We start from the raw sequence: 14,617 nt of genomic DNA on the forward strand, positions 1-14,617 counted from the left end.
AAAAAGGTAAGTTTTCCAGAAACAGTCAATGATGTACAGTGCTGATGATTCTAAAAATTCGGAGGAAACAATCTCAATACTTTTCATTTGTCTTCCTCCTACCTGCCACCCGCCAGTAAGTGCTGGGTTTGTACCTTGTGCCTGCCAAGTGGGTCAAAGATCAGATTTAATCTGGGCCTTTTATTTAAGCAGAACACTCCAATAACCCCAGAGGCTACTTGCACTGGCGATCGTTTGTAACATAAGCCAGGGGAGCTAAGGATGCAAGTGTGTTTACAAGTGTGCAGCACCTAGAGGATAATTCTGACAGTTCAGAAATGTGCACAAGTACTCACATTGGGTATTCTCCAGTCTCTGCTGACCTGTGTGTGTGTGTGTGTGTGTGTGTGTGTGTGTGTGTGTGTGTGTGTGTCCATTTTCTGAAAACCCTGTAGCAACGCATATTTTTAGTGTCTATAAATAATAATAATTTTTGAATCTATAAATGAAAGCAGCTTGGGTTAACCCTGGCAATCAGAGGTGATGAAAAGCTCTCATCTTCCTCTGGGCTTCTGGAGGGGTCAGTGTTTTTCACAAAGCTGCGCCACTTCCTGTGTGTTGAAAACTCGTAAAATGATACCTGGACTGGGGCAGGCCATGCCCAACTTTAAGGAAAGCACTTTACTTCCCCAGCAGCAGTTCACTTTTTAATATAACTCCCAATTCACAAATCTTTGCCTTGCCAGTTATTTATATAGGTGTTAATTAAACCAGACGTGTTATACCAAAAGGAATGCCTTAAAGGTTTTTTAAATGCATTTTTAGTCAATAATAGTAAGTCCTACATTGAGCACATGTCTCGAAGTGGAACGATTGTAGGAGCGTCCCAGTAAAGCTTCCAGTGGGATTTTGAGCATGTAATCAAATACCCACTACTGAATTATTCACACACACACACACACACACACACACACACACACACACATATATATATTATATACACATTCCCCACAACTCCCCAAAATGATGGTAGTGTACTGTAGCTTCTTTCAAACAAATGAGCCAAATTAGACTTTATAACATGAGCTGAGCCCAATGCAGAACCTCTTCTTCAATTAATTGGTTAACTTGTTTTTCCAAATCCATGACAGGGTGTCCCGATGCATCAGCAGGTGGCTTGTGTTTTACATCTCGCCCACGCAGCGTGGCTCAGTGTGGCAGGTGTCTTTGGCAGGGGAACAGTCATTTAAAAGCAGGGAGTTTGTGTATGTTTTTGCACGTGTGCTCTCTTCAGTCACCTCCCTGTAATGTCGAATCAAAACCCCCACAGCTGCTTTGTACCGACTTCACCGCCTGTAAAATTGAATGTCTTTCAGTTTCCTTTCAACAGAGTCCTATAAGGCAAAGAAAGGCCTATATGCCACGGAGCCAAAACACCTCTGTTGTTTTTGGCAGGCAGGCTGATAAGTGTGGTTACTATTCAGGTTTTAACAGGTTGGTGTTAATTCCAAAGGCATTAGAGCCATTGTTTTGGGAGTAGTTGAAAACAATGGGGTGCAGTTATTGTAAGCTGCAGTTGGTCTTGCACAAGGGCTCCCCTGCCATGTCTCCTACAGCTAATGATGTGTTTACATGATTTAATTGAGCAGAGAATTTTAGCTGCCAGATAAACTCATGTCAACCATTTTAAAGGAAGGCTTTTTAAAACATCACTGACTAAAAGGTCTGATTTTGTTTTATATATTTAACTCTCCTCCCCCCGGTTGACTTGACACTCATTCTAATGCAACATGCTTGACAGCATTCCTATTATAATACTTAAAAATAATATGCAAATACTTTAACAAGATGTCAACAAAGCATGTCCATTTAAAAACAAGCATTATTATTTTTTAAGAAACGAAAATGATAATGCACAGTTCACTGATGCATCATGAACTTTACAAATGCATATTGATCCAGAGAGGTGTGTTGAAATGTGTGCTCCGAAGTGAAGGCTGTATTTAACATTATTCTAAACAATTTTGCGCACACTTGCAAGTTAATAGAAGTTGTCCATCTTCAGCATTATCTCACATGGTCAAGTAATTCACAGAGCTAAAAGAGGCACACGGGCGCATGTGCCGTGATTTCCAGCACAGTAACGTAGACAAATGAGCAAAGTGTTTGTCAGTCCTTTCAGCTGCTGCAAGTATTTCAAGCTGTCACATAAAGTTCAGGTAACGTGGCCTGTATGAACACGCTCGCCACCGCTTCTCAAGACATTTATTTATCATAATCTCACTCGCCTGCCAGCCTGCACAATGAGCCTACATCACCAATCTTGATAAAGCACTTAAGAAAGACACCAGCTATCCATTACGAATAGCAAATAATCCTTCTACTGCAAATTGAGTCTTCCTTATACTCGTGGCAAATATTTTCACTATATTTTCAGGTCTTCAATGATGAAAGCAGGCAAAGCAGTGTTGCACCTTACTTTAATACAGTGCGCTTTCCTGTGTAAAAATATCAGTCAGGGGATGTCACTTCCACTAGATTGTCTTAACAGTAATTTTAAATCTAGGGCTTTTTTTCTCTCGTGCCAACCAAGCAGTGCAGTCTTTTCAGTTTTGTGATAAAAAAAATGCATATTGGCGAACCCTGGAGAAGCATTGTAAAAAGTAAGTTGTGATAAAGGCACTCGACATTAAAATATCAGATGGGGTTAAATCATTTTGACTGAAAACCCACTGACCCTGACGTTCCAGATTAAAAGACCATGGTGTGTCTCCGTCTCTTCTGTGCATGTTTTATGGATCTACAACAGGACACTTCTCTACCATTGAATCTCTTTAGCTATGTCTGAAGTGTCTGGAGATTGAGAAAGCAATTCTTTGCTTGATAAGAGTCAGCACTGCCAAGGCACTGTGAGGAGAACCTTTCTCTTTGGGAGGAATCCCAGCTCCTAATGAACCATGAATAATGAATAGAGACTTAAGGGTGTTAAAGTGTGAACATTTGTCTGTTTCTTATTACGCGCATATCAGAGCAAACCCAGGGGATCACAGACTGCGCACCGGGGATAACCACAGGGGTTGACCAGATTTGTATTTATTTATTTTTCTTTCCCTTGATTTAAAAAAATATATATATTCTGTATAGTTTGGAAAAGGGCATATTTTAGCAGGATTTAATTCAAAATAGGTCCATGCAACAATCCTACTGCTTGTAATTATAAGAACCACAACAACAGCAGCAATTAAATGGCTATAAAGCTGCAGGCCGCAAAACACTCCTTTCTGTTCCGGTGAGTTTCCGTTTTAGACTGGTTACACAGAACCAAGAGAAGCCTGTGTAATAATTCAGCCGTAAATGAATCAAAATCAAATCCACTGTGCATGTATGAAGCAAACTTTCCACATACATCGCAAAGGGGGATGTGTCAAATTGTCAATGTATATTTTCTGCTCTACATGGCCTGCGCTGACTGACCATGCCTGCCAGTAGGCGGGGTGGAGCTTGAAGAGGCTGGGCGCCACACTGAGAGATTTAGACATGCACTGGTGCCCATCAAAGACCTGGGGTATGATATACGCGTGCCGGCTTTCAAAAGCTTCCAAATCTTCTGTTTAATAAAAGAGGGCTGCCGATGTGCGAGAACTATAAACCCTAATGACAAGATTTCCCAGCTTTGGTGAACCTGCAGCATTTAGAGCTCCGAGATTGATGTAGACATAGCTACCGTCATACGTATATGGTTCTTGCTATAGTAGCGCTTGTTGGGTTTGCAGTGTTACTACTTCTATGGTTTTATAGGTTATCTTTCAAGTTAGAAGCACTGCCCAAGGGGGAGGGGTTTTCAGCATGTGCGAAGAGAGTTGTCTATCAAAGTTGCCATTGGCCCTTGTGCCCGTCACTCAAACAGGACCCTTCCACTTCCTGAATGTATAAAAGGTGACGTCTGCACAAAGACTTCTTCTTTTTGCCCTTTGCCTTGGTTCGTCAAGACGTGAGTTTTGGAAGCTCTCGTTTTTTCATCCAAGGGTGAAAGCTGTACGCCGATCTTGGTACACTTAGCTACAAATCTGTGAAAAGCAACGCAGTTTTTTTTAAATGCCACTAACATCAGCCCATAAATCATGTTTGGCATTGCCTTACAAGCCTTCCTTCATCTTGTGTGTATTCAATTAGTTGCACCAAGTGTTTATAAACTAACCTTAAAGCCTTTTCCTCCTTTGGCACTGCTTCCAGTTGACAATCTCTGTAGTTGTGCTCAGTACTTATACAATGTCTTACCACAGCCTTCAGGGAGAAGTGGACTTCAGAGGAAGCTGCTTAAGTTAGTGAACTGGGAACCCCAAAACCTGAGATTATAGAAAATCAGAGAGATTGAAGTCAGTAAAAGCCTTTTGCGCTGTAGTGCTGGTGTCTCTGTCTGGTGCCTTTATCAGGCGTTTCTAATGAGTCGGCACAGAGGCAATGCCAGGTTGATGAGGGCTTTGGGCATCTCTATAGCACATTGGCTTAATGGAGAAAGTGGCATTTAAAAAAAAAAAAAAAATGGATAATTATAGCTGTGGTTTTCTTTTGAAGACAAATTGCAGGCTGACCAGACATTCAGCTTTGGAACCACTTCTGCATTGCCATTTATTAATAATAATAACAACAATATTGTATACATTGATTTGATCTTTGCTGTTAAAATAGCTGTCTAGAAAGAAATTCCTAAAACTGTTATCCTTCCAAAATCTCTGGTAGCCGTCTTGATTGCTTTAGAAATTAGATCTGAACATCTCTGAAGTCTGTCCTTCTAACTCTGCTACTCTCTGCACTTCCATGCAAATTGTTTTGGGATCATTGATATCTGTGATGCTGAGTTAACCTAGTCTATCGTACCATTTCTTGTCAGCGTTCATTCCGAAAGTACAGTGTTTTTCAATTCTCGTTATACGCTGCGCAAGAACAACTGCCAGAAGTGCCTCTTTGGTTTTACATAGCAAACAAAAACCTAGTAGTTAAGTGGATCCCTTTTAAGAACCCCCTGGTGCCTTTTGAGTTCTCTTTGCCTGGTGTCTTAATGCACTCCAGATGCCCGACTCGCTCCTCTTCTTAGATAGGCCTGCCTGAGTTGGACCCTGCTACTGCACTGGTGCAATACATCTCTAATGTTCATTTACTAGAAACTTGTACTTTTTTTTTTTTGCCAGCAGTGGCAGCGACAGGAGTGCCTAATCATAGGAGGATAATAACATCTAATTCAATTCAAATTCTTTTTTTTTTTTCCTTCTTGTAGGATTACTGTGACATGTGCAAACAGCTCATATGTAATTGCTTCATATTAATCTCTGTTTTGCTTTCTTTTATTATTCCTCGTAATAGTTTTAATGGGCATAGTCATGGCATGGTTCACTTTCTGATTCCTCATTGCCTGGGAGTATTCTTTAAAAAGATGACTCGTTGAGCTGCTAGAATAGAGTTGTTGATGTCCAGCAGTTATTTGATCTGAATTTCAGTATGCCACACCTCTGCAATCCTAGCTAGGCTATTATGTTGGGCACAGGAAAGGAGGAGGATAAAGGTGTCTACCAAGTGAATGCAATAATAATAATATGGTGTGCATGGAATGGGGGAGCTGTATGTCTATGCTTGCATATCATAGTTTCTGTATTTAAAGAACGATAGTCTGTGACAAGACAAAACAAATGCCTTTAATGAGAAATCAAAGGGTTACATTTATGCCTCAATGTTCCAGGTATACCTTGGGTAGGTTTGTCTCTGGTTTAACAACACCTGGTTGCAGGCACATGTGCCAACGTGATGTCCTGTATATGTGTAGGTGAAATGAAAAAGAGTGAATTGGTCCAGGACAAGTCCCCCATCACAGGTGGAAAGCGTACGCTACACAGACTTCAAATGACACCTGATCTTTAATGATCCCCAGTCTTTCGTTGCCTCTCTCGAGCTATAAACTTCCCCTACCTCCCACACTCCCAGCCTGTCTGTTCTTGTACTGCGGCCTGGCAACCTTGCCAATGATCCATCAGTCCTTAATTTATGTTGATCCCTAAATAGGCAGGGCCTGCTCCTTCTCACATGAGTTTGACGGCAGTAAACTCCGAGCACTTATCTGCATGTCACCTGAGGTCTCTTAAACAATTATTACTAACATTACTTTTAATGTATTCAAATTATCTATAGCTTAAAAAAACGACTACCTAACAGTTTTTATATTGGTACAGTTCAGTCATAAGCTCAAATACTAAATTGTGAAATGCTTAGAACCAAGAAACAACCTTATGCAACTTGTGAATAAATGCTTCTTACCATATATATTGGTTTACAGTATGCATCGCAATAGACAGTTATATTATTGTATTGTTTTCTGCTGGCCCGTTTTCTGCATAAAACAGTTTAATTTATACATTTCTATTTTTCCACTCGGAGCCTGGCTCTGAGGGGCAGAAAGTCTTCATCCTTATTACAATCTAGTATTCATTATTTAAATGCTGTCATTTCTTAATGCAGTGCATATTATTCGTGTGCCACTCTCTGACAGCTCCTAAACGGCTACTGACTTTGTTTACTGACCAACTTTGCTCGTCTCGCCAGACTGCCTTCCTGTGAACGACTGCCTTGGCAAAAAGCTGTCACTCCTATCCTGTGCATTACACTTCACTGCGGCTGATATCATCACTGCAGCAGATCTGTGTTCGCAGCCTTTTCCCACATTTGCCCCCTGGTACGTGAGGGACTGCTAATGAAAAAAACACGGCCCTGCTGTGTTAAGAATAGCACACGAGGCAAGCTGAGGAAGGCTGCGCTCAAACCATCTAGAACCCTGTCCATCTGGGTCTAGTTCATTTTCTATTTTAAGTGCATGCAATAGCTCAAAAAGCTTTTAGAAACTGATTTTATAGATCTGATTTGTAATTAAGTGAATTTGTATGTCATTTGTAGGAAATAGTTTTAACATAAATTGCATTCTATTGTGTTGGAAATTACACTCCAGGAGAATTGAAACCGTTTTGAACAGGGTTACATGTGTATATGTTACGTCTCAGACTGTGCTTTGTATAAAATGACCTGCTTCTTTGTTAAAACTGGGGCATGCCTATGGATACTTATTTACATACATTTTCCAATAAATTATTTTAAGACTATGATTAAAAAGCCATGGCTTTAGGCTCCTGAGGGTCTAAACCCTAAAATATTTTGGGCTTACAATCCATTCATGATTCTGTTGTCATCTGTCGAATTTTCTTCCTATGTCAGCTCAAGGATAGTAGTGGTTCTTCAAGTCGATCAACAATCTCCTCATAAAGTACAAAAAAAAAAAATAATGGATTACAGATTTAAAAGGGAATAAAATCTGTCTACCTCTCCTATATACCTCTGAGAGATGCGATTTATTATTTTTCCCTGTCTGAGTCTAACAGACATGGAATTAGGAGCTGTCCAAAAAGAGTATTTTTATTAACCAACCAAAAATCCTAATTAATTTGACATCCTGTAAATTGTGATACCAGCTGAGAGTTTTCTGCAGGGCTTCTGCACCCAGATTTACCTTTTTTTAAGCATCACAATATTTATACTCAACCAAAGTGTTTTTTTCACAATCTGTTGCACAGATATTTGCAAGCAATTGAGACTGTTGTGATCTGAATGCACAAAACTATTCCTACCTCAAAGCGAAGTGTACCAGAAGATTGTGTTAAGGGGCAGTGCTTTTCAGCTTTCTGTTCTGTATTTTTTTTCTTCTTTTCACTAAATCTTCAATGCAAATAACTGGTTTATTTATGAGGGGTAGTCACTCACTCAAGCAAAGTGACCCATTCACACCAAACTGGCAGTGGGATGCATTGCACCACTCACTGTAAAGCCCTTACTCATTCAGGCTCATTGGCCAAGGCACCAGAGAAATGGCATTAACAAGTTTCCTTGGTAGCCAGCGTAATTTATTTGCCTTAAATGGATTAATAAGTAAAGGTCTTGCGCGTGGGCAGTTTTAATTTTTTCCTTTCGATGGCCCTTTGTGATTGGAAATGGTCACTGTGCAAAGTACGTCACACAGGAAGTACAGGGAGCAGCAATGTTTGTCCGAAGTCGAAAAGCCAACGAGAGCTAATGAAACGGGGCAAAATCAGACTAGGAATAGGTGTGAGACATGGCATCACCGGTTTACAGCCCTTTGGGGGCAGCCAGCTGATTAAACAGTAGTAAGAGACTTGAAGACTCCCTGTGAGATCTATGCCCTAAACTGTAATTGCTGAAGTCCTTCTGGTGTCTTCATCCAAAAAAAAAACTACTTCCAGAAGGAAAGGAACACTTTCACTAAAATAATGGCTTCAGAAAAGGGAAAGTACCATAATTATGTCATGAATTTCTGTTCTCAAGTTTTTGTGTAACAAGCCAAAGAAAAGCACAAGAGGAAACTGTTAGAGTGTAATTTGTTATGGCTTAATATGTCCATATCAATGTCTCTGATATCATGCAAGAGTGGACCCTGGAAGAAACAAAAATGAAGGGCTAATAGACACCCAGTACAGAGATCTCTTAAAATGGTATTAATCTAATAAGTGCTTCAGAATGTGAAAAAGAGAGGCAAATAAATAATTATAAAGGGAGGGCAGCCTAATGACATTTCGTTATTTTAGACAAAATAGACGCATGGCAGCTGGAAAAGTAAGGCTTCAGAGCGTTTGGCCGAAGAGGAATGAACAAATTTTAACAGCCAACAGCAACAACAGCACAAACTGTCAGTTTGAAATGAAATTTGTTTTGCTGCTTGTGCCATGGTTTTATTGCTTTTCTACAAAGGGTTCTATACTTTTACATTCATATCATAGCCTGTAAAATTGTATATGAGACCATATGTTGAATTCAGCAAACCGTAAAGTAGTGTGTGTCATCTTCTTTGTGTTCCTGTAAAACATTCAATATAAAATGTTTCTAATCTGTCAATCGCTTTTTGGGACAATAAGCCTTTGATTCAAACATTTCTTTTAACTTGCTAAAATTAAAATGATGTGACCAAACATACAACCTTGATCATATTCCAAACCTTTTGGTGTTTTTCCATTGCTGATAGTCTAATACTTCATTGATCCACCCTTAGGCTTAATTACAGCAGCAAATCTGGCTTTGGTGTAATTAGTTGTATATGGGGAACTGTTCGGTGATAGATTCTCATGGCCAAGTCAGCATGGCTTCTTATTGGAGAGTTTAGCACCAATAATTTAGCTACATAGCCTGTTCACAGAATTTCAATCTGGAATGTTCCCCGGCTATGGTAAGCAGTTGATAGGCTTGGTCTATCACCACTGCTAATTTAATGGCCAGTATTGGCAGAAATATAAATAAATGCCTTTTAAAGGGGCGATGCAGTTTCCAGAGCACATCCCGTCATTTTAAGGGCTGCTGGACAGATGCATACATCTCCAAATTCCTCTTGGACATAGACCCTGGCACCAGGATAAATGTCACTGCAGATTCTGAAGTAGGATGCAGTTGTGTCTGTGGAAGGGAAGATGCACTGAGGGGTAACTGGACAATATATGATCTAGTCTCAGATGCGGGGTTATAATTACCAAGCAACTTGAATAATTTTTCTGCATCTTGCTAGTATTCAACATTCTTTGGGTTGTACTTGTGCTTTCAGAGGTGAATATCTTTTCGCTAGAACATTTTGAATTCTCTCTGAGATAATTACATTTCTTTTAACTAATTAAACCTATAGACTAAACCTTTAAACAATGTTTGAAATAACCTGTTGCCTTTATAGTACAGACTCACAGACTCCCGGTGATTAGGGGTTTTAATCCACTTTCAGGTGGAGAAAGGGGAAAAAACTAAATGTACGGTTTCTGTCTGTGCTGAACGCTCCACGTTGACATAAAATAACCCACATATTACTCATTACTCTGTGATATCTTTTGGAATTTGTATCCATAGTTTTTCTCCCATTAGCATCTTCACTGCTCGGATTTAGGCAATCTTTTAGTTCTTTAATTTAGTCCAGATGGAAAGAACGTTCTTTTAAAAAAAATACATGTGTGTATATATATATATATATATATATATATATATAAATTAAAAAGGGAGAGAGACAGAGCACCACATTCTGTAAGAGTTGTTCTTTAATTTGCACAAGATGGAGCTTGTCTTGCAGCTGCACTGTGTTTTATCACTGAAGCTGCCCAGTTGCCAACAGCCACAAGTCTTATGTTCTTCTTTTTTTTTTTCCTATGACATATTGAAGAGCTTAAATCTTGAGTCGTAAACATCAATAGTAGTTTATTATTTCCATTTTGGTAGCAAGGCTAATGCACCAACTGGAGAGCAGTAGGTAGGGCTGAAACGTGTAGGTGGCTTCAAAACTGTTTGCAGTAGCACAATTAGAAGCTTTATGCAATGTCCACTAATTATACCCTAAAGAGCATTTCTGAAAGCATGTAAACACTTTCAATTTTGGCCAACCCTATAGTTTACAACTGCAAATACAAGACGAGAGAGCTTTTAGGGGCATCTGAATACATGCCTTCAGCTATTTAGTTTGTGTTTTGGTCACAGTTTGTGCGTTTTTGTTTCTTTGTGCCCATCAAACTTTGCCTCTAGTCAGATCCGAAATTCAACTATCTATTTTGTAAATATATTGTAATATTGGTTTTTTTTTTGTTCTAATGAAAAAATATATAATTGCCTCTTTTTTTTTTTTTTACCATAGATCCTTTTATTTTAGCCATGTGACTCACATGCTATACTAAATAAGCTCAATGTAAATACCTTTTAAACACACATCTCTCTATCTCTATCTCTCTATCTATCTCTCTATCTCTCTCAGTGGTTCTCAAACCTGTCCTGGAGTACCACCTACCCTGCTGGTTTGTGTTCCATCCGAGCTCTTAATTACCTAATTGAACCCTTTTTTAAGTAATTTGATTTACATTTGACTCTAAAATTGTGTAACTGATAAAAAGTTGGTTCTTTAATATTTTCCTTACACAATTTTATACTTAACTTAAAAACCCTACTGTTAAAAATAATTAAAAGGCTCTGATTTAGGAAATTATTAGTTCAATTAAGGGTTCAATTAAACAATTGAGAGCTGGGTTGGAACAAAAACCAGCAGGCTAGGTGGTACTCCAGGACAGGTTTGAGAACCACTGATCTATCTGACTGAAGTGATAACTAACACAGCCCTCCTCATTTCATTCTGTAATCACTTTGAAAGAGCCCCAGTTTGGAGTTTGTCGGCTGCTTAGCAGATTAAAGTATACTCTTGTGGTTTTGGAGGCAGATTTGGGGGTAATAAGGGCTCCTGCTGCTCAGATGATTCCCTGCTATTATTGTAGCCTTCCCCAGGGCTAGAAACTTGTTCTACAAACCTTTTGCTCTTCTAAATCTCAGACTACAGATCTAGTTGGCTCTGTGCACTCCATCAGTTAATCACACTTGTGTGGCTGCAGCCAAGCCGCAGTGTTTACAGGATATGCAGAGCACTCCATGCTGACTTGCTTCAAAAATACAAAGTGATATCACTTGCACTTGTCCAAAGATTTACTTTTCAATTTGCCTTTCAGAACATTTTTTCCTTTTTCATTTTCTGATCACGTTTCAGTGTGGACTTTATTTTCCCCTCTGTTTAACTGACAGGGGCGAGGGGTCAGATATTTCCCCTTTGCCCGTCCAGTACTTCAGGTCGGTGGAGTTATTGTATGGAGCGCAAACGGGAGATTTTTGTTAATGTAGTTCAACAGGGGTCTGATGCGCATCTACAGCCACACTGACCAGCTTTAGTCACTAATGCTGTTTCAGAGACTGCAGGGAATAAAGAGGAGCTAAGTAATGCCACCGATTTTGACATGATGCTCCAGGCAAGAAATGAGGAATGCAGCCTTTTGAAAGGCTTGCAGGCCTGAAACACTGGTTTACAGACGACTTTCATTGTTGCTGCCTTTGACCTCAGGGTGACCGACAGGCATCGTTCAGGCTCTCGGACCCCATCACATGCCCTGTTTGTTAACAAAAGGGGACCCTTGGCTTCTCTACTCTGAAGGAGTGGGACATGTTGGCAGCACTTGATGACTGAATGCTGCATCTTTAAAAGCCCTTTATTGGAAGGCTTGCAAGGAGATCATTCAGTGTTAATCATCAGACTAAAACCATTAAGGTCATTAAAAATCTTTTTTTATCTAATCTAGCGCTGGATGCAAGTTGTTTTTGTTGGTGTTGTCTTCTCTTTGTTTTTTAAACCCGTGATCCCCGTTTGGAATCACAGCCTGACAGGAACACCTACAACTGACAGATAGTATTTAAACAGGCAGTTGGTGAAGAAAATGAGAGCCAAAAACATTCCGGCATGTCTGACCAGATGTATAGTCTGTATCTGTTATAAATGCTATGGTATAGCTCTCCCTGGGTCGTATATTATTCAGGGGGGGAGAAAAAATAAATCAAAAATCCCTTTCTGCATTCCGTGTACTCAAACCCTTTTGAGACAGGTAAAACACGCTCTGGTACACTAGTTATGAATGACCCAGTGAGCTGATCTCCCTTATTAAGTGGAAATTAGCTGTTTTCTTAGCTGTTAGCTGGCCACACACAGACACTAGGGCTCTGGTGGATTAAACGGTTGTAATCTGCAGCAATGATTACAACCAGTTCTCTTCAATCGCATTCATTCTCTGTAGAATTCCGGCAGGTGCAACTTGGCTCATCTGTTTTGCTGCATGAGTTTTCAAAGCTTTTTGCCATTTATCAATAAAATAAAATCACAATAAAGATGTCAGCCTCAATATTTTTTTCCTCTTTTTGTTATTGGTGTTACTAAACCTAGTTCTTGAATTTCATTTGCATTTCCTTTGGAGACTGTAACAGAGATTTGGATCCAGAAGATTACCAGCTTTGCCCGAAATAAAATACAGATGATTGGGGTGGGGCTGAGGTGATTCTCTCTCATCTTTGCATCTTTCACACACTGAGCATTTCTTCTGTTTTTGAAAAAGTTAATGTAGGTTTGTAATGACTGAAAGTTCAATCATAAAAATAAATAAATAGGCCGAATGCGTGGCAAATTACATGTTTTCTCGGTTAAGCTAGGCAGCTGATTTATGAGAGAGCTTGGCCCTTTGTTTTTTTTATTTTATTTCTGTTCAAACCAGATTGGGATATAATTGGCAAAACAACTGTAAATCACTTACACGGTGATGTAGCTAAGAAAGGAGGAGGTTGTTGGACCTCTGTGCATCTGCACCAGCCAATCAGAGCTCAGCTGACCTGAGGGCTCGTGCATTTTTGGTTGGCAAAACAGAATAAAGGTTGTCAAGGATGAGTGTTCTGTCTTTATTAAGAGTAATTCGATTTTTGGTTCTTACATGATTTTATTTTTATTTTTTCTCCCCAGATGCAAAGGAGAGGTCAACCAGGAGGTTCTCTGTAGATGGGGTTGTCAATTATACCTCCCTTCTTCTGAGCGAGAGAGAGAATGTGTTGTATGTGGGTGCGAGGGAGGCACTCTTTGCGCTCAATCTTTCTGACATCAGCAACGGCAAACTCCACAAGAATGTGAGTACCTGTGGGTTAGGGATAGGCATGGTTTTTGGGATCCATCTGTGATTCACCCAGCTTCATCAGGGAGATTAATCATTGATCGACCCTATAATACACACTTAGCTTTCACACACTGAGAGGGGGATTTAGCCTACACGTTTCCTTTATTTATAATGTGCCCATGAAATAAAATATTTCGGGGTAGTTGAAAAAATCAAACAGTCGTCTTGTACAGATTTTTTGTTTGAGGACTGTCTGGTAGAAATTAGGGGAAGGATTCACGTGTGTTTAGAACCTTATGGGATATTTTTCTCAAGTGATCCTTGGGTCCTTTTCATTATTAATTAACCACAGGTCTGTACTGATAGGGTCCCAGCAATTAATGTAAATGAAGTGTCAAGTATTTTTAGCAATATGTTCAAGAATTAAGTTAATCTTCACTTAATTCCTGCTGTGCAGCTGACGTGGAGCACTCCAGAGAAGAAAAGAGATGAATGTGGTTTTAAAGGAAAGAATCTGCAGGTAAGACGATGAGTGGCTCTCTTGTGATTCAAGTTTTTACAACCCTTATAGACTGGTTTCAATGAGCAAATAAAGAATATAGTGGCTTCAAGTTCACTACAATGTTGATTTTGTGTAAAAACATTGGCAATTTTTGTGAGCTTTTCAGTTTCAGCTTTATTTTTTAACTTTTTATGGTTTAATGCTCTGTTCAAAGTGAACACAAAATTACATATTCAGATGGTGAGGGAAATGTAACTGAAGTGCCCTGGAAAACCTTTGCCAGAAGGTGCTTGTGTGCCAGTGTGGGCTCTATTGGTGTTTCTCCTCGGTGGCTGCAGCTTCACTACACATACTCTTAAACACGTTTGCAAATTCAAGCCTCATCAAGAGCTTTCTGCCTGTGTAGTCAGTGCAATTTGAGCTGCTCCTACTTGTTTCAATGACAGCTTGGCATTGTTTCGAAGCTTATTGTCTTTGTTTTTTTGTTTTTTTAAACCTGAGCAGCATATGGAGACAATTAGAATGAGAGCAAATGGAGTCATCAACACCAGGTGTCACAGAGAAACATTTAAAAACAGTGTATCTAGGCAAAAATGAAAATGTC

General features: G+C 39.6%; 1 protein-coding gene across 2 annotated transcripts in view; it reads left to right on the forward strand.

Annotated features, from left to right (window-relative positions):
* The window catches only part of sema4ba (sema domain, immunoglobulin domain (Ig), transmembrane domain (TM) and short cytoplasmic domain, (semaphorin) 4Ba), a 57,264-nt gene that overhangs the window by 25,545 nt on the left and 17,102 nt on the right, over positions 1–14,617 (forward strand). For both annotated transcript variants that reach the window (XM_066701897.1, XM_066701896.1), the window contains exons 3-4: positions 13,364–13,524; positions 13,969–14,031. In XM_066701897.1, the coding sequence (XP_066557994.1) occupies positions 13,364–13,524; positions 13,969–14,031 (224 nt within the window). The remainder of the gene's footprint in view (positions 1–13,363; positions 13,525–13,968; positions 14,032–14,617) is intronic.

The sequence above is a fragment of the Amia ocellicauda genome, chromosome 4 (assembly GCF_036373705.1).
Source record: "Amia ocellicauda isolate fAmiCal2 chromosome 4, fAmiCal2.hap1, whole genome shotgun sequence".
Classification (NCBI taxonomy): domain Eukaryota; kingdom Metazoa; phylum Chordata; class Actinopteri; order Amiiformes; family Amiidae; genus Amia; species Amia ocellicauda.